Below are 23,213 nucleotides of genomic sequence, written 5' to 3'. Positions count from 1 at the left end.
CCTATTAGGAACTTCAGGATAAAGGGATCACTGTCTCCCAAGTGTCCTGTCATTGCCCGACCACCAACCAGCTCTTCCTTGTTGATGAAAGTTATCCACAGGGCTGCATCCCTTCTAACAGTGTCAGCAGGGTGGGACTCAATTCCAGACCTTTTCCTTTAGCAGAAGTCAGGATGGTTGAAGGCCTCAATTCAATGGATCATTTCCGTGTATGTTATATAATATATATTAAGCAGAGATCACTCAAATCTTCCAAATAGGTAAGTGGCATCATGTAATCATCCTAAAGTGCCACATATTTCCTTTTAGCTTCACTTAAATGCCCTTCATCATGCGTCCTATCCTTAGATTCATGTATTTCCTTAAAATAAATGTCTTCTTTAGGTATCACACACTTTGCCTTTCCTATTCAATCTATTTCACTTGAGCCTAATGGATCTGTCACCATTTTATGGTTATGAATTCTTTAAATTCTTTTTGTAAGTCTCTGCAATACCTACAGGGTTCTATTTAGCTTATGACAGAACATGAAGTTCGTCCTATTTTTTTTCATACTCTGTGTATCAAAAATTCCTGAAAGCAAAATATTGGGCCCAAACAGCCCTTATTATAAAGACTACTGGTGTGCATGCTGCCACCATGGAGCTTCTATCTGTTACCTAACTTCCTCCTACTTTTTCTTTTCTTTTCTTTTTTCTTTGTTTTTATTTATTTATTTTTATTTTTTTATTGCAGTAACATTGGATTATAACATTATATAGCTTTCAGATGTACACTGTAATATATTTCGAATTCTGTGTAGATTACATCATGTTCGCCACCCAAAAACTAACCATAGTCCATCACTTCACATGTGAGCCTAATCACCCCTTTTGCTCTCCCCACCGCCTTCCCCCATGGAAACCACCAATCCAATCTCCATTGCTATGTGTTTGTTTGTCGTTGTTTTTATCTTCTACTTATGAGTGAGATCATATCGTATTTGACTTTCTCCCTCTGACTTATTTCACTCAGCATAATACCCTCAAGGTCCATCCATGTTGTCACAAATGGCTGGATTTCATCATTTCTTATGGCTGAGTAGTATTCCATTGTGTATGTATACCATATCTTCTTTATCCATTCGTCCCTTGATGGGCACCTAGGTTGCTTCCAAGTCTTGGCTATTGTGTATAATGCTGCAATGAACATAGGGGTGCAAGTATCTTTATGCCTTTGTGTTTTCAAGTTCTTTGGATAAATACCCAGCAGTGTGATAGCTGGATCATATGGTAGATCTATTCTTAATTTTCTGAAGATACTCCATACTGCTCTCCATAGTGGCTGCACCAGTTTGCACTCCCACCAGCAGTGTACAAGGGTTCCCTTCTCTCCACATCCTCTCCAACACTTGTTGTTTCCTGTCTTGTTAATTATAGCCATTCTGACCGGAGTGAGGTGATGTCTCATTGTAGTTTTGATTTGCATTTCCCTGTTAGCTAATGGTGTTGAGCCTCTTTTCATATGCTGGTTAGCCATCCGTATATCTTCTTTGGAGAAATCTCTGTTCAGATCTTTTGCCCATTTTTTAATTGGGTTGTTGGCTTTTTTGTTGTTGAGCTGTATGAGTTCGTTGTATATTTTGGATATTAACCCCTTTTCTGACATATGGTTTGAAAACATCTTCTCCGAATTGTTAGGTTGTCTTTTCATTTTGTTGATGGTTTCCTTTGCTGTGCAGAAGCTTTTTAGTTTGATGAGGTCCCATTTGCTCATTTTTTCTTTTGTTTCCCTTGCCCAGTCAGACATGGTACTTGAAAATATGCTGTTAAGACCGATGCTAAAGAACGTACTGTCTATGTTTTCTTCTAGAAGTTCCATGGTTTTGGGTCTTACATTCAAGTCTTCAATCCATTTTGAGCTGATTTGTGTGCATGGTATAAGGTAATGGTCTTATTTTCATTCTTTTGCATGTGTCTGTCCAGTTTTCTCAACACCATTTATTGAAGATTCTCTCCTTTCTCCATCGTATGCTCTTGGCTCCCTTGTTGAATGTTAGCTGTCCATAAATGTGTGGGTTTATTTCTGGGCTCTTGATTCTGTTCCATTGATCTGTGTGTCTGTTTTTGTGCCAGTACCATGCTGTCTTGGTTACTATGGCTTCGTAGTATACTCTGAAATCAAGGAGTGTGATCCCTCTAGCTTTGTTCTTTTTTCTCAGGATTCCTTTGGTTGTTCGGGGTCTTTTATTGTTCCATATAAATTTTAGGATTCTTTGTTCTATTTCTGTGAAAAATGTTGTTGGAACTTTGATAGGGATTGCATTGAATCTATAGATTGCTTTAGGAAGTATGGACATTTTAATGATGTTAATTCTTCCAATCCAAGAGCACGGTGTCTTTCCATTTCTTTGTGTCTGCTTCGATTTCTTTCAACAATGTTTTGTAGTTTTCTGTATACAGATCTTTCACCTCTTTGGTTAAGTTTATTCCTAGGTATTTTATTCTTTTTGTTGCAATTGTAAATGGGATTGTATTCTTAATTTCTCTTTCTGCTACTTCGTTCTTAGTGTATAGAAACGCAACCGATTTTTGTATGTTGATTTTGTATCCTGCGACTTGACTGTATTCGTTTATTATTTCTAAAAGTTTTTCAGTGGATTCTTTAGGGTTTTCTATATATAAAATCATGTCATCTGCAAAGAGTGACAGTTTCACTTCTTCTTTTCCAATGTGGATCCCTTTTATTTCTTTTTCTTGCCTGATTGCTCTGGCTAGGACTTCCAATACTATCTTAAATAAGAGTGGTTGACAGTGGGCATCCTTGTCTGGTTCCTGTTTTTAGAGGGATAGCTTTCAGTTTTTCTCCATTGAGAATGATATTTGCTGTGGGTTTGTCATATCTGGCCTTTATTATGTTGAGGTATTTTCCTTCTGTACCCATTTTATTTAGAGTTTTTATCATAAATGAGTGCTGTATCTTGTCAAATGCTTTCTCTGCATCTATTGAGATGATCATGTGATTTTTATTCTTCATTTCGTTAATGTGCTGTATCATGTTGATAGATTTGCGGATGTTGAACCATCCCTGCATCCCTGGAATGAAACCCACTTGATCATGATGTATGATCTGTTTAATGTATTGTTGTATTCGATTTGCTAGTATTTTGTTGAGGATTTTTGCATCAACGTTCACCAGTGATATTGGCCTGTAATTTTCTTTTTTTGTGTTGTCCTTGTCTGGTTTTGGTATCAGGATAATGTTGGCTTCGTAGAATGAGTTAGGAAGCCTCCCTTCCTCTTCAATTTTTTGGAAGAGTTTGAGCAGGATAGGTATTAAGTCTTCTTTGAATGTTTGGTAGAATTCACCAGGGAAGCCATCTGGTCCTGGACTTTTATTTTGGGGGAAGTTTTTTTTTTTAAGATTTTATTTTTCCTTTTTCTCCCCAAAGCCCCCCAGTACATAGTTGTGTATCTTTCACTGTGGATCCTTCCATTGGCAGCATGTGGGGTGCCGACACAGCATGGCCTGATGAGCGGTGCCATGTCTTTGCCCAGGATTTGAACTGGGGAAACCCTGGGCCACCGAAGCGGAACGCGTGAACTTAACCACTCAGCCATGGGGCCGGCCCCTGGGGAGGTTTTTGATTGCTGTTTCGATCTCCTTACTGGTCATTGGTCTATTCAAATTCTCTACTTCTTCTTGGTCCAATTTTGGAAGGTTGTAGGATTCTAAGAATTTATCCATTTATTCTAGATTATCCAATTTGTTGGCGTATAGCTTTTCAAAATATTCTCTTATAATCTTTTGTATTTCTGAGGTGTCCGTTGTAATCTCTCCTCTCTCATTTCTGATTTTATTTATTTGAGCCTTCTCTCTTTTTTTCTTGGTGAGTCTAGCTAAGGGTTTGTCAATTTTGTTTATCTTTTCAAAGAACCAGCCCTTGGTTTCATTAATTTTCTCTATTGTTTTTTTAGTCTCTATTTCATTTATTTCTGCTCTGATTTTTATTGTTTCCTTCCTTCTGCTGATTTGGGGCTTTGTTTGTTCTTCTTTTTCCAGTACCTTTAGATGAGCTTTTAGATTGTTCATTTCGGGTTTTTCTTCTTTGTTGAGGTAGGCCTGAATGGCTATGAACTCCCTTCTTAGAACCACTTTTGCTGTATTGAACAGATTTCAGCATGTCATATTTTCATTTTCATTTGTCTCCAGGAATTTTTTTATTTCTCCTTTGGTTTCTTCATTGACCTAATCGTTGTTCAGTAGCATTTTGGTTAATCTCCACATTTTTGTGGCTTTTCTGGTTTTCTTCCTGTGGCTGATTTCTATTTTCATACCTTTGTGGTCAGAAAAGATGCATGGTATTATTTCGATCTTCTTAAATTTATTGAGACTTGTTTTGTGTCCTAATATGTGATCATTCCTGGAGAATGTTCCTTGTGCATTTGAAAAGAATGTGTATTCTGTGGTTTTGGGATGGAATGTTCTATATATATCTACTAAGTCCATCTGGTCTAATGTGTCCTTTAAGCCCAGTGTTTCCTTATTGATCTTTTGTTTGGATGAAGTGGTCCATTGGTGTAAGTGGAGTGTTAAAGTCCCCTGCTATTATTGTGTTACTGTCTATTTCTCCTTTTATGTCTGTTAATAATTGCTTTATATATTTAGGTGCTCCTATGTTGGGTGCATAGATATTTACAAGTGTTATGTTTTCTTTTGGATTGTTCCCTTTATCATTATGTAGTGCCCATCTTTGTCTCTTGTTACAGTTTTTGTTTTAAAGTCTATTTTGTCTGATATAAGTATTGTTACCCCCGCTTTTCTTTTCTTTGCCATTTGCATGGACTTTTTCCATCCTTTCACTTTCAGTTTGTGAGTGTCTTTAGGTCTGAAGTGTGTCTCTTGTGTGCAGCATATATATGGGTCTTGTTTTTATCCAGTTGGCCACCCTATGGCATTTGATTGGAGCATTTAGTCCATTGATGTTTCAAGTAGCTATTGATAAATATGTATTTATTGCCATTTTCTTACCATTCTTTCTGGGTATTTTAGTAGTTCTTCTCTGTTCCTTTCTTTTTCTCTTGCTCTCTTCCCTTGTGGTTTGATGGCTATCTTTAGTAATATGTTTGATTTCTTTTGTCTCACTTATTTGCTTACTTATTATAGGTTTCTGGTTTGTGATTACCGTGAGGATCCTATATAATATTCTATGTATATGACAGTCTATATCGAGTTGATAGACTCTTTAGCCTGACCTCTTTCTAAAAGCTCTACTTTTTCACTCCCCTCCTCCCACATTTTATGTTTTTGAAATCATATATAGTCTCTTGTTTAGTGTGTATCTATCCATTACCCTCTTATCATTGAAATAGGTAATTTTAGTACTTTTGTCTTTTAACTTTCATATTATCTTCACAGGTAATTGATCTCCTACTTTTACTATATTTTTACCTTTACCAGTGATTTTATTGCCTGGATTTTTTGGGGGGGCGGGGTTTGATAATTTTTTATCCCTCTTTGTGGTCATCACTTTCCCACTTAACTCCCCTCGGCATTTCTTGTAGAACTGGTTTCTTGGTGATAAATTCTTTTAATTTTTGCTTGTCTGGGTAGCTCTTTATCTTTCCTTCCAATCTGAACGACAACCTTGATGGATAGAGTATTCTTGGCTGTAGGTTTTTTCCTTTTAGCACTTTAAATACATCATGCCAATCTCTTCTCACCTGTAGGGTCTCAGCTGAGAAGTCCGATGATAGCCTGATGGGCTTTCCTTTGTGTCTCACTTGTGGCCTTCCTCTTACTGCTTTTAGGATTCTCTCTTTATCTTTAATTTTGGACATTTTAATTATAATGTGTCTTGGTGTGGGCCTCTTTGGACTTACCTTGTTTGGAGCTCTCTGTGCATCCTATACTTGGATGTCATTTTCCTTCCTTAGGTTAGGAAAATTTTCATCTATTATTTTTTCAAATAAATTTTCTGCCCCTTTGTCTCTCTCTCCTCCTTCTGGGACACCTATAATACAAATGTTAGCACAGTTGATATTGTCCCAGAGTTCCCTTAGACTGTTCTCATTCTGTCTAATTCTTTTTTCTTTTTACTGTTCTGCTTGGGTGATTTCCTCTAGTCTTTTGTCTAGCTCACTGATCCATTCTTCTGCATCCTCTACTCTGCTATTGAGTCCCTCTAATGTATTTTTCATTTCCAGTATTGCATTCTTCATTTCTAATTGGTTCTTTTTTATAGTTTCCACTTCTTTGTTGATGAGCTCACTGTGTACATCCAGTCTTCTCTCAATATCTGTGAGCATCCTTGAGATTTTTTTTGAACTCTTTTTTGTGTAGGTTGCTTATTTCTGTTTCATTTAGTCCTTTTTCTGGGGTTTTGTCCTGTTCCTTTGCTTGGAATGTATTCCTTTGTCTCCTCATTATGCCTCTTTCTCTGTGCTTATTTCTATGTATTAGGTGAGTCAGCTATGTTTCCTGATCTTGGAGAAGTGGCCTTATGTAAGAGATACCTTATGACACCCAGCAGTGTGCTTCCCTCTCATCACCAGTCCAAATGACCCAAGAGTGACCCCTTTGTGGGCTACTTGTGTCCTTCTGCTGTGACAGGGTTGCTCTTAATGCAGGTACCCAGGGAGTCTCTAGTCTTTCCTTCACTGGCCAGCAGTTTGTAAATCCAGTTTGGGGAGCCTCAGCACTGTTGGCTACAACGTCTAACAGCACACTCCTGTTGCAGTTTTCCTGTTAATTGAGTAGGTAGCCAGTGTAGCTGGTTGCTAGGCTCAGGGGCTTACAGTTGCTATAGGCCTCAGGCCTACAAGGCTGTTGTCAATTCTCTTAGGAGTGCGGCTGAGTGGGGCTTGCCCTAGGCACAGGAGCACTCAAGTTTTTGAGGATTTGGAAGTTGGGGCTTATCCTTTTTATGATCTTTTTTATTTGTGAAGCACAGGTCTTCTGCCACTGATAAGCCTCACCCCCCACAGGACCACACACACTGTCAACACAGTCCTGGTCCGTGCACACTTCCCAACCCCCTGGAGCATACCCTGATGCCCCACTGCAAAGGCCCCCACCTCTCCACCAATGCCCCCAACAGTTCACCTGGTCCTTACACAGGACCTGCCCCACAGAGGCAGACACACTCACCTGCCTGTCGAGGATCAAGGCACCCAATCAATGCAGGCCAACAAGTAACCTGAGGGCTTGCTGTTGGGCGGGGCTGGTCCCTAAGGTGGGCTGCATGCCCTGGCTGAACTGGATTAAATCTAGTGGGTGCTGCAGACCCCTGGGCTAACAGGCCAAGGGAAGAGCTTCAGTGGCATCCACCAGGGTCTGTGTCAGTGCACTTGGACCAGGTCAGAACAATGGCCCCCACCAATGTCTCAGTCTCCTGAGAGGTCCCTCCTCTCACCAAGATGCCCCCAGAGCCCACCAGGTGAGTCTGTTTTCACCAAAGCACTGTCAGCCTTCTCTCTGATGATTTTAGGTTGCTGAGATGGGTGAGTTTGTGCATGGGCCCTTTAAGACCTGGGTCTTTTTGGCTTTCAATCGAGAGCTTTTCTGGGGGTATCCCCGCTGCAGTTAATAGCCAGCGAAGCCAGATAGTAAGACCTTCATCTCAGTGTGCTGAGTCTGAAGGATGCTTATAGCAGTATGGACCCCTGATCCAGACCTCACTCCTCCAGGGAGGGCTCATACATTAGGGTGGCTCCTGCCTGTCCAGCTGAGAAGCTCCGCTGCTCCCAAAGGTGGCTTTTTCCCTCTCCAGCATGAATTTCTGCCCCTTCTGCCTTAGTCAGGACTGTCCCTTATTGTGGGAGTTCTTTTTATCCAGTTTTCAGTTTTCTATCCAGGGTAATTTTTCCAAAAATAGTTGTAACCTGGTTGTGTTCATGGGAGGAGCTGAGTTCAGAGTGTGCTTATGCCGCCATCTTGACGAGATCTCTCCCTCCTACTTTCAGTTCGGTGGTTATATATGGGCTCTCTTGTCATTCCCTTGAGAATTTAATTAAAGCCATCCTGATGAGTTTAGTTTCCTGCCAAACATCTTTCTGGTCTCTGTGAACATCATCCCCTCCCATGAAGCCATCATTCTGTTATTGCACTACTTCATACTAACAATAAAAACAATGAACATTTATTATGCACTTACCATACTTCAGTGATATGGTGGTAAATGTGTAAGAGTTGGCACAAAATAGACACACACATATACATATACTTAAGTTTATTATAAATTTTACTGATATAAATAATATCATGAAATATATAATACTCTCTATTGCAAATTTCACATAACCAATTTATTCTCAAAGAATGTTTTAATTTATTTTTGCCAAAGTCCCATAGCCATCCTATGATTGCAATCAATGAGTGAGTATAATCTGGTATGAATTTTGGTTGACATTTTTATTTACATTAATGAGAAAGACAAAAGTTAACTGATACATATGTAAGAATTTCACTCATCTGTCAATGATGTATCTGACTTCTTTGCTGAATTGGATAACAGTTTAAAACTGGAGAACTATTTCCTCAATTTTTTGTGTTATCCACAATGTAAAGGCTACAGATACATTTTAAGTTTAATCTGTATTAACATTTTTCCCATCACTTTCTTAAATCTAGACAAATCAACAGAACAAAAAATCAATCCTTGTTTTGGTCTAAATATCACCATCATGGCCAGCTTCAAATTACTGGCTATGACTGGCCAAATGTGGAATTGAGAAAAGACGTGTAAAGTACACCATTATGTAGTATTTCCACCACACAGACAAAATAGGACCTTAAGAACATGGAAAATACTAAAATATAACAAAATCATAAAAAAATGATGTGTTGACTATGTCTTTGGTTTTAAACAATGCCACATCTCAATCGAAAAAAAAATGATATTTAATTCTATAGAGTCCATCTCCATCTCTTTCTTTTCCTTACCATGCTATTTGTTGAAGAATCCAGGCCCTTTGATCTGTAGAATTTCTCACAGTCTGGATTTTCTTCATTTCATACGCATGATGTAGTTCTGTGTCCTTTGTATTTCCTGTAAATTAGAAGCTGGATTCAGAGCCTGGTTCAGATTCAAGGCTGAATTCCTTTGACAAGACTGTAAGAGATCCTGTGTTCTTTCATCAGGAGGTATGTAATGTTTCGTTATTTTTCTTTTTATGATGCTTGTAGTCATTGATGTTTAATACCTATATTTATTAACTCAATGGGGGAGTGTAAAATTGGTGATATTATATAATTTCTTTTCCATTTATTTGTTGGAATATTTTTATATAGAGATACTTTTCCTCATCTGCCATTTGGTTACCCAGTGGTCAAGTGCATACAGGAAAGACAGGATAAATGCTTCTTTCCCTTTATTTATCAGTTTTTGAGAAGATAATAATTGGTTCCCTATCATCTTCTTAAGGTGATTTTTTTTCCCCTGCGGAAGATTCTTCCTGAGCTAACATCTGTGCCAATCTTCCTCTATTTTGTAGGTGGGTTGTCACCATAGCATGGCCACCAACAAGTGGTGTAGGTCAGCACTTGGGAACTGAACCCAGACCACCAAAGCGGAGCACACCAAACTTAACTACTAGACCACAGGTCCAGCCCTGTGATTATCTTTTTAAATATCACTAATTCATGGGTTAAAGCATATTAATGGGTCTCAATTCACTGCCATTACTCTCATTATTGAAACTCACGCTATGCTATCTTTGAATGGTGGGATACTCTTCAAGTTGCCTCCAGAGCCTCTTGACAAGACCCTAGTAATATTTGAAAGCTTCCTTGCTATCTACCAGAACAAGATCTTCCAGAGTCATCTTGTACATTTACTGTCCCAAACCTGGCTGGAGGTAGGATCTACCTTTTTAGAGATATGGCTTCATATCTCTAAAAGCTTTGTATCTTTTAATGAGAAAGTACATTTCAAGATCAAAATTTAAGTGCTAGAGATGTTCCCCAGGTTGGTCATTTTTCTAGGTCTTTTTAACTGGACAGACTTAGTGGATTACACATACATACATATAGATAAACTATCTCATGACTTCTTATTGGTACTACTCTCAATTCAAATGGAAGACTACAGAGTTTTTACTTATTAGAGCTGTGACTCCTTTCTTCCATCCTGAGAATTCTGATTCTCAAGGACACGAGATGATAGGATATCCCAGAAGTACTCATTTGTTTAATCTATTACATGCACAGCAATCAGAATAATACCACAAATATGATTGCTGAAAACATTAAAATTTTTTTGCATATGTTATCCCCATTCTTCCCTTGTAAAAATCTTCCCTTGTACCAAATCTTCATTTGCAAGGGTACATATAGTCACTAAGGACTATATATTCTCCCTGGTGGCCTTCATTTAGTCTTACTTCAATAAACAATTAAATATTTAATGCTCAACCACTAGTCCTTATGCGAAGACACTTTGTTAGTCTGAAACTTGTTCTGTATATAATAGATTTCAAATGGGATCATGGGAAGAGTATTTCTTGAATTCCAATACCAACTTGTGTCTTCTTATTCTTGAAAATCAATTTTGTTGGATAGGAAATCTTTGACTTTCTTTCCTTGAGAATTTTAAATATATTGCTCCAATTTCATCTGGTATAAAGCGCTGCTGTTGAAAATGCTAATAATCTAATACTTTCCCTTACAAATCACGTCTTTTTTAAACAGATGCCCAAAAGATATTTTTAACAGTCCAGTAATTTCACTAGAATATGTCTTGGTATTGGTTATTTTAGGTGAATTTTAGTTATTTGGTGTCCTCTTTCAAGACATAATTTGCATTTTTCTAAAATTCAGGAAGGTATTCTTGAAATATTTTTAATATTTCTTTTGCTTGCCTTGGTTTTCTTCTGTATGAACTATTAATCCTATTCGATCCTCTTTGCCTGTCTTCAATGTCACTTTTTAATCTTTTAAAAAATCTCTAAATCTTTCATTTTTGACTAAAATTTTCTTTTTACACTTTCTAGTTCTTTTAAGGTCTTATCTGTTTTATTTATCTGTTTACAATTCTGAAATACGGTATTTCTCTTTCCTGAGTTCTGTCATCTTATTTCTTAAAATTCTGATCTATACTGTTCTTTCATGTATTACATCATCTCAGACTTTGAGCTCATTGTGTAGTAACAGGTTACAGTCTCTTCTGTGGGTATGTGTTTCTGGCATGCTTCCATTTTCCACGGGGATGTTATTCTGTTCCTTACTCTTTTTTTTCTTATAATTTTACATGAGATTTGACCTTGATATTATTTTGCTCATTTTTGTGTAAAATTAATTTTCCTGAACTTTTGGAATGAGGATTCAGGAAAGATTCATTAAACTCACAAATTCATTCCTGTGTTGTTTTGCATTGTAACAAATAATATGACAGCTTGATCCCTGGGACTTCTGGCTCCACTTCTCTCCCCACTTTGATCTAGACCATCTCTCTTGTCTACTGTCCCTGTCCTGTCTAATTTTGATTCCACACTCAGCAACTTTTCTTCAGTGTTAGGCCTTGTCCTGGAAGGGAGCTCTGGCAAGTTGGTTTTGAGAATTCCTAGGGGCTGGCGTGTTTCAGCCCCTTTGGTCCTAATGGTTACATTGCGATTCTCCTGTTCTCAGGTCTGTCAGATGCTACCCTATTGCTTTTTCATGTTCCTCTCTCACAGAGACCATTATCAGTGCAGATCTAGGAGCTGCAGGTGCTTTGTCCCCACCTGCTCATATTTTGGGGGTTGTGAGGCTACTGTTACCTAGTTTTGCTGTCAATGTCCTTAAATTGTTATTTTAATGTGGGATTTGAAAAACCATGCTGTCACCACCACTATCTTCCCAGAATCCTCTCCATATATTTAATTTTAATACAGGAAGTATGATGTGGATTACCTGTGTGACTCCTACTAATGTTGTTAAACCCATGCTTTTCCTGACACTTTAGTTGAGAATGTTCCACTTTACATTTTATTGTTTCAAGCCAGAATGATCCATCTGCTGTTTAAAACCAGGCCTCATTCACTGAAACTCGGCTTCATCAAAGCGTTCAATATCTCTTGCATTGATTTACAAACTTGCCTTACTTCAATTTAACAAGTACTCAAGAATTAGGTCATTCTGAACACATACTACCAGATAATGTAGCAATAAATCTTGCTCAACCCCAGTAGACTGTCACGACCACAATACTAGTAGCTGACTTTGAAGGCACAGTAATAAAACTACTGAGCTGACCATTCTGAGTTCACCTACTCAACATCGGTATATGTCAGAATTAAATATATACCAGTTGTCATATTACTAATATGTTATATGAGCTGTAAACGTGAGCCGGGATTCTGTTTTGCTTACCATTGTATCCCCAGAGGTTAACACTATGCCTTAACACCTAAAACAAATTCAATCAATTTGTTGAATGAATAGATGGGATCTTAGCAGATTATTTACATTGAACTCCCTTCCCAACCTTTTATTCAGTGGGAGATGTTTCAGTACTACCCATTATATAAACTAGCAATTTCATATTGTCTGATGCTGGCTTTGTAGAACCCTTAATGCCAAGTGAACGTGCTACACGCATTTACGAGAGTAATATGATAAGAAGTTTTAGTCATTGTTACTGGCAGTTCAGGCAACGAATCTGGCTAATTTAACAGGTCAGGAGATAGGAAAATGACCAAGGAGGGCAGTCACAAGATGTAGCCAGATGTCAGAAATGGTACATCAGATCTGATTCCCTAACACAAGTGGTTGAAATCAGGAAACCTTATAGTCAGAACTGTGTCATCCAAAGATACTGGGGTTCCCCCCCTTATAAAAGGTTTAGTTTCTTTCTCGACACAGCTGGGTTGGCTTCCCTAGAGGTCTTGATTCCTGTTTAACTCCACCCTCTCCAGGAAGCCTGGACACTCTGGACACAAGGGCCTCAAAGAATCCCAGTACAGCCTTGTGAGCATCCACTTATCTGACCGTCTGAGGCAAACAGCAACTGCTGAGACAGGGGAAGGGAGGGGACACAAAGGGAAGGCAGAAGACAAAAAGACACACAAAGAAGCATTTCATGTTTCACTGTACTTAATGAGAAGATGGGAGGAGAGTTTTGTGTTAATTTTACTGGATGGCAAAGCTTCTTTACCCTATGATTTGCTTAAATCTGAACTGAAGCATTTTGTCAATGGGGTTGGATTAGAGTAACTAACAACCTATTATATTCCCCACCTAGAAATTGTAAGATACTAATAGAAAGCATTGACAGTAGGTTTGAAAATATATCAGTAACGTCTTCTTAAACCAGAGCATTATGTGTGTCAACCATGCATAGAAGTACCAGCTCTAAAAGAATTTGGCCTGGGACTCTTAAAAATAAATAATTATTTTGGGGCTGGCCCCATGGCCGAGTGGTTAAGTTCACGCACGCCACTGCAGGCGGCCCACGGTTTTGACGGTTCGAATCCTGGGTGCGGACATGGCACTGCTCATCGAACCACGCTGAGGCAGCGTCCCACGTGCCACAACTAGAAGGACCCACAACGAAGAATATACAACTATGTACGGGGAGGGGTGGGGGGGGGGAGGTGCTTTGGGGAGAAAAAGGAAAAAAATAAAATCTTAATTATTTTGATAAAATAAAAATGAAAAACGCAATTATCATCTAGTCTATGGGATCTATATACCATGTCACTGTCCATACCTGAGTGAGCATCTGGTGAAAATCACGTGCAGACCAAGTGAATTGCTTTGCAACTACCAACAATTTTCCTGTATTTGTGGCTATATTTCAGCTCCCACTTAAAGGGAAATTGTGGGCTCTTCAAGATCTCCACTACTTCATATAGGGTGTCGTTAAAAATCAGAAGTAAATACAAGGTAAAGGAGCTCGGATCCCAAGGGAAAGCTCTAATTAGAACCATTTCTTTCATTAGTTGTTTAGACATAGCTTCTAAAATAAGATTTCAGAAAAATCTTTCCACCAAGCAAAAATGCCTAAAATCTAAATGTAAGAATGCTGTGACATAAACCTTAGAAATGTTAATGTCATAGTACAGCATTCCTAAATTTCCCAGAGAACAATGTCAACTGAGGCTTTTTTTTTTCCTGATAAAAATTGTTTAATTAAAGTCTAGCTAACACAGATGTTTAACTGTGTTAAGGCCTTTGCCAGCCATGGCTGAGATTTCCCACCCTAATTTTATTTATTTTTTTTAATTTTTATTTTTTTCAGATGTACATATTTCGAATTCTGTATAGATTACATCATGTTCACCACCCGAACACTAACTATAGTGCATCCCCTCACATGTGACCCTAATCACCCCTTCCCCAATGGTAACCACCAATCCAATCTCCGTTGCTATGTGTTTTTTTGTGTCATTTTTATCTTCTACTTATGAGTCAGATCATATGGTATTTGACTTTCTCCCTCTGACTTATTTCACTCAGCATAATGCCCTCAAGGTCCATCCATGTTGTCACAAATGGCCAGATTTCATCATTTCTTATGGCTGAGTAGTAGTCCCTCGTGTATAAATACCACATCTTCTTTATCCATTCGTCCCTTCATGGGCACCTAGGTTGCTTCCAAGTCTTGGCTATTGTGTATAATGCCACAATGAACATAGGGGTGCAAGTATCTTTATGCCTTTGTGTTTTCAAGTTCTTTGGATAAATACCCAGCAGTGGAATAGCTGGATCATATGGTAGATCTATCCTTAATTTTCTGAGGATACTCCAAACTGCTTTCCATAGAGGATGCACCAGTTTGCACTGCCACCAGCAGTGAACGAGGGTTCCCTTCTCTCCACACCCTCTCCAACATTTGTTGTTTCCTGTCTTGTTAATTATAGCCATTCTGACCGGAGTGAGGTGATAACTCATTGCAGTTTTGATTTGCATTTCCCTGATAGCTAATGATGTTGAGCATCTTTTCATATGCCTGTTGGCCATCTGTATATCTTTGGAGAAATCTCTGTTCAGATCTTTTGCCCATTTTCTAATTGGATTGTTGGTTTTTTTGTTGTTGAGCTGTATGAGTTCTTTGTATATTTTGGATATTAACCCCTTATCTGATATATGGTTTGCAAATGTCTTCTCCCAATTGTTAGGTTGTCTTTTCGTTTTGTTGCTGGTTTCCTTTGCTGTGCAGAAGCTTTTTAGTTTGATGAGGTCCCATTTGTTCATTTTTTCTTGTTTCCCTTGCCCTGTCAGACATGGGACTTGAAAATATGCTGCTCAGACCAATGTCATAGAGCGTACTGCCTATGTTTTCTTCTAGAAGTCTCATGGTTTCGGGTCTTACATTCAAGTCTTTAATCCATTTTGAGCTGATTTTTCTGCATGGAGTAAGGGAATGGTCTACTTTCATTCTTTTGCATGTGGCTGTGCAGTTTTCCCAACACCATTTATTGAAGAGACTCTCCTTTCCCCATCGTATGCTCTTGGCTCCCTTGTCGAATATTAGCTGTCCATAAACGTGTGGGTTTACTTCTGGGCTCTCAATTTTGTTCCATTGATCTGTGTGTCTGTTTTTGTGCCAGTACCATGCTGTTTTGGTTACTACGGTTTTGTAGTATAATTTGAAATCGGGGAGTGTGATACCTCCAGCTTTGTTCTTTTTTCTCAGGAATCCTTTGGCTATTTGGGGTCTCTTGTTGTTCCATATAAATTTTAGGATTCTTTGTTCTATTTCTGTAAAAAATGTCATTGGAACTTTGACAGGGATTGTGTTGAATCTATAGGTTACTTTAGGAAGTATGGACATTTTAACTACGTTAATTCTTCCAATCCAAGAGCACGGTGTCTTTCCATTTCTTTGTGTCTTCTTGGATGGAATACAATCCCACTTACAATTGCAACAAAAAGAATAAAATGCCTAGGAATAAAGTTAATCAACTGAGGCTTCTTTTAAGCCACAGTTTCAAACTGATTTTCACCAAACTGCAAGCATTTTGATGGACTAGTATTAGAAGTCAAATCACATTTGCCACCCTTCCAAGCCCCTGATATGAGAGCATATAGTGGGACAAATATCCCAAGTTTGGCAGATCTGTTATAAAAACATATTTCTCTCCTTGATTTTAAACTCCTCTACTGTCACATACTTAAAAGATGAGTGTAAGGGAGAATTATGAAATACTGTATAACACTTTAAGGTCATGCATTTTTTGAAAGAATTTTGCATTTTCCAATTGCTTATTCCTCACAGCCAAGCTTCTAGAACAGCACTGTCCAGTAGAATTTTCTGTGAGGATGGAAATGTTCTATATCTGCACTGTCCAATATGGTGGCAAATAATTCCATGTCACCATTGAACATTTGAAATGTGGCTACTGTGACTAAGTGAATTTTTTTAATTTAATTTTAATGAAATTTAAATTGCCACATGTGGCTGGTGGCTACAGTATTGAATAGCACAGTTCTAGCATAAGTGAAAGCAGATATCCATATTCAACAGAAATTAATGTACACAATGGCCTGTCCAGGAATGTCAGTGGGTAAAAACAGAACCACTAAAGTCTGATTATTTGCCTGTGTGGGGGAGCAGGATGCTAGTTTACTGGCTATACAACTAGAACCAGGAGAGACCAGCAGAAAGCAACACCTACCCGCTGCCGCCTCTATGCACGTGAGAGGCGTACATAACATATAATACAGAAGTTTCAATAAGCCACATAAACAAAAATTAACTTAGCTTGAAAACAGATGCCCACAATAGGTAGACAAGTTACTTGTTTCTTCCTCAAATGATATCATTTGAACTGCCAGAATAAGGTTCAAATTGATCACAAACTTTAAACAGAAATAACATAACTAATCAAGATACTTCTTTCCTTCAGCTTCTCATTCTATGCCACTAACTCCCATATGGCTTTAAGCATTCACAATTATTCGGGGCCTCCATCAAATAAGACTCATATAGGGTCCTGTCCTGCTTTATCAATTGATGAGACTCAGTTTTCCTTGAGTGTCTAAGATTCCCATTTCTCTTGCCTAAATATAAAGTCTCTCAGAATGCCCAGGAAGAGAAGGAGTGCTATGCTGAGTCTTCACCAGCCCCTCTATCATGACTGTAGAGTGGTTTGGATCTCTACCTCTGCAAAGGCCCTGCTGATAAGAGCTTCTACAGCATCACCTGTCGTTCAGATGTCACTATGGATTTCATCGACATTACAAGGTTCACAACATTACAAGTTTCAGTGCTACTTGCAGTGTGAGCCACAACTATCACAACTACCTGCGAGATTTGGCTACCAGTAATAATTAAATCTTTACCAAAGACTGCTTTTCCGAAAAAAAGAGAGGAAGTAAAATAGAGGGGAGGGTTGATGAGAAAAAGAAAGAAACCAGACTTTTCTAAATACGTATTGTAGCGGCTTGTTAAACAGTTACCTTGTTCTGCAAGTGCTCTGTTGATGAGAGCACCAAGAAAGTGCTTTTTTTCTTTCCTTTTTTCCTGTGGGAGAAGGGAAGCAATGAAGGAAATGAAAGAGTTCATTTAAGTGCCATATTCACATAAGGCTAATTTGTAAAAGCTCAATCCAGCTGAATATATTTACAGCCACCACTGGTCCACAAAACTTCAGTTGAGAAGACTAATTGAGATTCTTCAGGAGGGCTCCCCTGTCTTTAGTAGTTACAGAATGTCTCATTAGGCATTCTGGACCTGCCCTTTCTCTAGAATACGAAGTCTGACTCTGCTTGGCCTGGGTTCACAGCTTGTGAATTTCCAGAAGATTCTAATACATCATTATTCTAAGAGTCTGTTGTGCAGCCCCTTTTGCCTTTTTTTTTTTTTTTTGGTTTCAAACTAAAGTTGCATTTAACAGGACTGTATTAGTTATATTGGAATACTGTTTAAAAAAACAACTTTGCCCACCTCCAGGATTGTAACATACAGGCTAAAGCCCTTATTAAAAACCTTCTCCAGTCTTGCACTAGAGAAATGCTTTCTATAAAAGAGGAGCTGATGGCTGGAGTTCAGAGACTAGTAAACTCCGTAAAATCTTCTTTTCTACCTATTTTCAACTCTCTACATAGATGCAATATTTGACTTTTTTAGACCAGTGAGAGCCTTATGACCATTTGACAATTTTTATTTTCCCAACTATTTTAATTTTCTTCTTTACTAAAACGACATGTAGGGTTCTCTGTGTATTTTTCTAAATGCTTAAAGATGTTGGCGAAATTAGTGTCATGGGAAACTAGATGTTTACTTTAAATATTTAATTAGAAGCCTCTCCCACAAGCTGAGAAAAAAATCTCTTGGCACAATTATGGAATAACTTTTTTTTCTGTCCCTGCTATCTTAATATCTAGTATTACAGGCTTACAAAGCAGCACAGGATAAAACTAAGAGAGTATAAAGGTCTCTAGGTATCTGCCATTATTATTATTGATGTTTTCAATTGTATGTAAGTGACGGCATACATACATACATACACACACACACGCGCGCACACACACACACATAGGTATTAATTTTAATACCTATGTTACCTAAGCCCAAAGCTATTTATGTCTTTCACTTAAGAAAAAAATACAGATCTGCCTCTATCTAAAAGGTAATATTTTATTTCAAAGATATTTCATAACTAATATTTTCCACAGTAAAATTTCTTGCTGCTGTAAAATTCACATAAGTATTTTTTATTCTACTTGGAATGTAATAATATAATTGAATATACTTTTTGTTTCAATTTCCAACTTTTTTTTAGTGAGGAAGACTGGCCCTGAGCTAACATTTGTTGCCAGTCTTCCTCGTTTTGCTTGAGGGAGATTGGCCCTGAGCTAACATCTGAGCCAATCTTCCTCTATTTTGTATGTAGGATGCTGCCACAGCACGGTTTGATGAGCGGTGTGTAGGTCTGTGCCTGGGATCCAAACCCATGAACCCTGGGGTGCAGAACATGCAAATTTAACCACTACACCACTGGGCCAGCCCCTCCAACTACTTTTTTAATGACATTCTGAAGGAAGGCCTCTTAGCAAAGGAAATTCCACTGACAATTTATTTCAGTCTTATTATATTTTCTACTAAAAATCAAGCTGTCAAGACAGGAAAATATTACTGGTTTTGTTATTACAAAAAACAAGTGAAAATTTTTAATTCACAAAGGATGAAAACAAGACATTGATCTCACTATACATACAATATTACAATAAACTGATTAGCTGTAGACTAATAAAACATTTAAGATTTCACATACACACATATGTTCTTTCAAACAAGAAACACAGGACAATTTTAATCTTTGATATGTCCATAACTACCACAAGAGAGATCATTGATTTGAGTCTAATTGTTTTCCTGGCATACAATCATCATATAGGCCAGTCCTAAAGCATATTGCATTGTTAAGGACATCTTTAGGCAAATATCACCTCTCGTTTCAGGGCTTTTATCCCCTGTCCAAAACAATCTGCTTTGCCACTGCTATCAAGTAGCCTGGTTTGCTATCAACTTAACAAGATCACAACGACAAACAATATTTTTACCACAAAACTCAAGTGAGAGGTTTTTAGACAGCTCACACAAAAAATATTTGTTCCCAAGGAAGGCAATCCGTAAATTATAAATGCAATTCTAAGAAAAAGTCTTGCTTACAAATCATTTACTTTCAAATATTGATGAAGAATGGGTAGGGTGGGGGTGGAGGTGTATTGGTGTGAAATGAGGAAAATGTATTTGCCACAGGAAATATTGGATTGATTTTTTTAAATGAGGTATAAGAGTATGCCAGTAAATGCAAAAGCACAAAGAAATTAAAAACCAAAATGTATATTTCCAATGGAAAAATCTCTAAACCTCTTATAGTTTTCTTTATTCAGATTAGACATTTCATATACAGCAGTTAACCTAGAAAAATACATTTTAAAAAATCTTCAACAGACCATGCTCTCTGTAACAAAACTTTCCAAACCCTGTTTTATTATACAAATCAATCTACATTAGTAATGTAAAAATGAAATTCTCGAATTTAGTAATGTCATTTTCCATCTGACATCTATCTAATTTACATGTGAGTTTCAACTAGTCATACTGCAGTTAGAATTCTGTAATAAATTTTTTCTAATGTATTCTGTACATATTAAATAATCTAAAAGGTTCCTCTTGTAGTGCATTTACCAGTTAGCAGTCTATTCAGTATTTTTCCAGTACCATTTGCATTACAGTGATTTGCCTGTAAATGTAATTAAAATCTAAAAGTGCACACAGTTAACTTTCTCAAATAACGGCCTATTTCTGGAGGAAACCTAATATTCACGGAAAAGATTACCAATACCATGATTAGAAATGTAGGGTCAGAACATCCTCTGAGACTATACAACACAATTATATACATAAGCTAAAGGGCATTAAGTCTTTAGCCTATATTTACATCAAATAACATCTGTTTCCACAGGGTCATACCAAGAACTCAGTATGGCACTAGATATAATTAGGATTGTTAGCTACAAATCAGTGTAGCACAGACAGCCCAAAAATACCCTGCACTGACTTATGCTAAATTAAACTCCAGTATATCACAGTGTTTTAAGTAGTATTAGTGTGTTGCCCAAACAAGCAACTAAATATCCAATAAGGATGCTGTGCAACACAGTGAGAGGCAGCTAGCCTTCATCAAGGGATTACACCTAGTTATTAAGAATTTGAGCACTTAGACTGCCACTGCATGCAGAAACCCTGAAAAACAAATACACAGGTTTCAAAACAGATATACTTCATTTCGTTTAAAATGCCCAAGAGCGTTTTCAAAATAACTGATAGTGCTGTTCTATCAAGTGATGAACCTAACAAATCATGAGAAGAAATTCTACATTATCCAGTTTGAGGAAAAAAAAATGTAGTTTTCCTATCAAATTATCCAGTGTATATGACTGGTCAGAATTGCAAGTTTTGATTTTTACTGAAATTCAGAGGATGAAATGCAAACATTTGGAATAAAATTAATTCAAAATTACACACAGTTATATCAACTTGCAACAAAGCAGCAAATATGAGGGCCCCACATATGTCTTGACTCTCCCATTCCCTTCTGATCCCTCAAAAAAGTGCAAAATCAAAGAGTCACTGCTTGGTCCAAAAATAAAATACATCATGTGTAAGGATTTGAAATCTGATGGAATCCAGCTTCTATTCCAAGGGTTGTCTTCAATAAGAATCAACGTCCGAAGATAGAACTTATTTCCAGAAGAATTAATTCTACAATCTGATTTTGGTAGACAGTATGAACTGCTATATTACCAGTCTCTTTCTCTGGCTTTAACAGAGTGGGACCAAAAACAATTGCTATACTCTGATATGTCATGCGGTTTTTTTCTCCATTTTCTACAACCCTAAGGAGGAAAAAAATAAATTGTTAAAAGTGAAAATAAAAAACAGAGAGGGAAAATTCTTCAAATTGTATTAACATAAACAGTTTGCATTTAGAAATGAGAAATAATGCTCATTTTCCTAAGGTACATATAAACTATTTAACCAAGCAGAATTCAGTCCAAATGCCACGTGAAGCTTTCTGTTGGATAAACACAGCTGAAAGGTATAATTATACATACTCTAACAAACTTTCAATATGTGATGTCTTAGCTTAGTGCTTAAAATAAGACACAGACTTAAATATGAGTTACAATTCAGGTAAAAATGATTACTAGGTTGATATGGGAAAAAAATTTCATTGGGCACAGAGATTAAACTTTCAATTTTATTTTTTTTAAATCTCTCTAAGATCATTTATTTTAGTACTCTATCAGAAGGAAAAAATCAGTATTGAAGTGGCTATATAGTAACTCAGAGCAATGATGGCTTTATTTTAAAGTAATTTAATAGTCTTCATTTAACAGCCAATCTCATCTTCATATTAACTAACTTTAGCAACAATTTTTGAACACCTACTATGTGCTAGGTATTATATAATTGCTTCACATATAATATCTACTGTAATGTATTCTTCATACCAAACCAAACTATGAGGAACTGAGGACCAAAGGAACTGAGTAATCTTTTCAAGTTACAAAGACAGTAAGCAGCATAACTGGGCTCTGAACCTGGGCTTGAGTGACCCTGGCCCCACGGGTGCTACACCACATCTCCTAACTGGGCAGTTCTCTTACCTTTTTTCTTTTTTGTGGGGAGACTCTTACCTTTTGAGATGTCTAAAGAGAATCTGCATTGTATCTTGATTTGGCTTTGGCAACTGTTTAATTAGGTCCTTAACAGCAGTGACTCGCTGTCTTGGTTCTTGTTCTGAAAAAAGATAACTAGAGATGTTGCATAAAACTGAAAGCAGGAGGCCGGCCCCGTGGCCAAGTGGTTAAGTTCGCGCACTCCGTTTCGGTGGCCCAGGGTTTCACCAGTTTGGATCCTGGGCATGGACATGGACCGCTCATCAGGCCACACTGAGGCAGCGTCCCACATGCCACAACGAGAAAGACCCACAACTAAAATATACAGCTGTGCACTGGGTGGATTCGGGGAGAAAAAGCAATAAAATAAAAAAAAAACCCCACAAAGATTGGCAACAGTTGTTAGCTCAGGCGCCAATCTTTAAAAAAAAAACAAAAACAAAAACCTGAAATCAGTGACAGTTTGGAACCTGATATTTGGTAATACACAGTGACATCTGGTGGTCAAATTTAAAACTTCTGGAGTAAAACAATCCTTGGAAAAAACTTAAGAAATCAAACAGAATATAGCGACAATCTGTACAGAGGATTTTCAACATCTAGAAAAATAACTGAGTAGAATACATACTTACTAATTGCATTCACAAAATCATTAAAATGATTAAATGTAAAAAGAGGTTCAGGTAATTCTCGAAAAAACATTTTGAGCGCTCCAGTGATGACATGAATATCTTCCCATTTACTATCATTCAAGTCCAATTTCTCATCTGAAAAATAGGAGAAATAGGAAATTTTTAAAAATTACTTTAAACCAATTCTAACGGTTATGAGTGATTATTCTGGATCTAACAATAGGAAATGTGATGTTACCATGATTGACTGCAAATCTCAGTTTCTGGATCACTGCAAGGTTGCCACTTACTCTGTATATGCCATCAACATCCAAACCTAAGACACAAATGATAATAGTTTTATGTTTAAAGTACTTGTTTGTCTCTTCTAAAGCTACTTGCATGTTTCAGAATTCTTATTCATTAACATTAGCCTCAATCAAATGGGTAAACACTCTTTTCCTCTAAATGGCTTTTTATAGATGCTTGGCAGAGAGAGAGGGGGTG

At 37.5% G+C, this 23,213-nt stretch overlaps 1 protein-coding gene across 16 annotated transcripts in view; it reads right to left on the bottom strand.

Moving 5' to 3' along the window:
- Nucleotides 1–18,527: 18,527 nt before the first annotated feature.
- Nucleotides 18,528–23,213, bottom strand: part of ARHGAP12 (Rho GTPase activating protein 12) — a 118,194-nt gene continuing 113,508 nt past the window's right edge. For all 16 annotated transcript variants that reach the window (XM_044761920.2, XM_044761918.2, XM_070501333.1 and 13 more), the window contains 4 exons: nt 22,966–23,043; nt 22,728–22,862; nt 22,114–22,216; nt 18,528–21,309 (listed from right to left, as the gene is read on the bottom strand). In XM_044761920.2, coding sequence (XP_044617855.1) covers nt 21,135–21,309; nt 22,114–22,216; nt 22,728–22,862; nt 22,966–23,043 — 491 coding nt within the window. In that variant the 3' untranslated portion in view covers nt 18,528–21,134. The remainder of the gene's footprint in view (nt 21,310–22,113; nt 22,217–22,727; nt 22,863–22,965; nt 23,044–23,213) is intronic.

The sequence above is a fragment of the Equus asinus genome, chromosome 29 (assembly GCF_041296235.1).
Source record: "Equus asinus isolate D_3611 breed Donkey chromosome 29, EquAss-T2T_v2, whole genome shotgun sequence".
NCBI lineage: Eukaryota > Metazoa > Chordata > Mammalia > Perissodactyla > Equidae > Equus > Equus asinus.
Note: the sequence above shows the minus strand (reverse complement) of the source record. Positions and strands in the feature narration are given on the sequence as shown.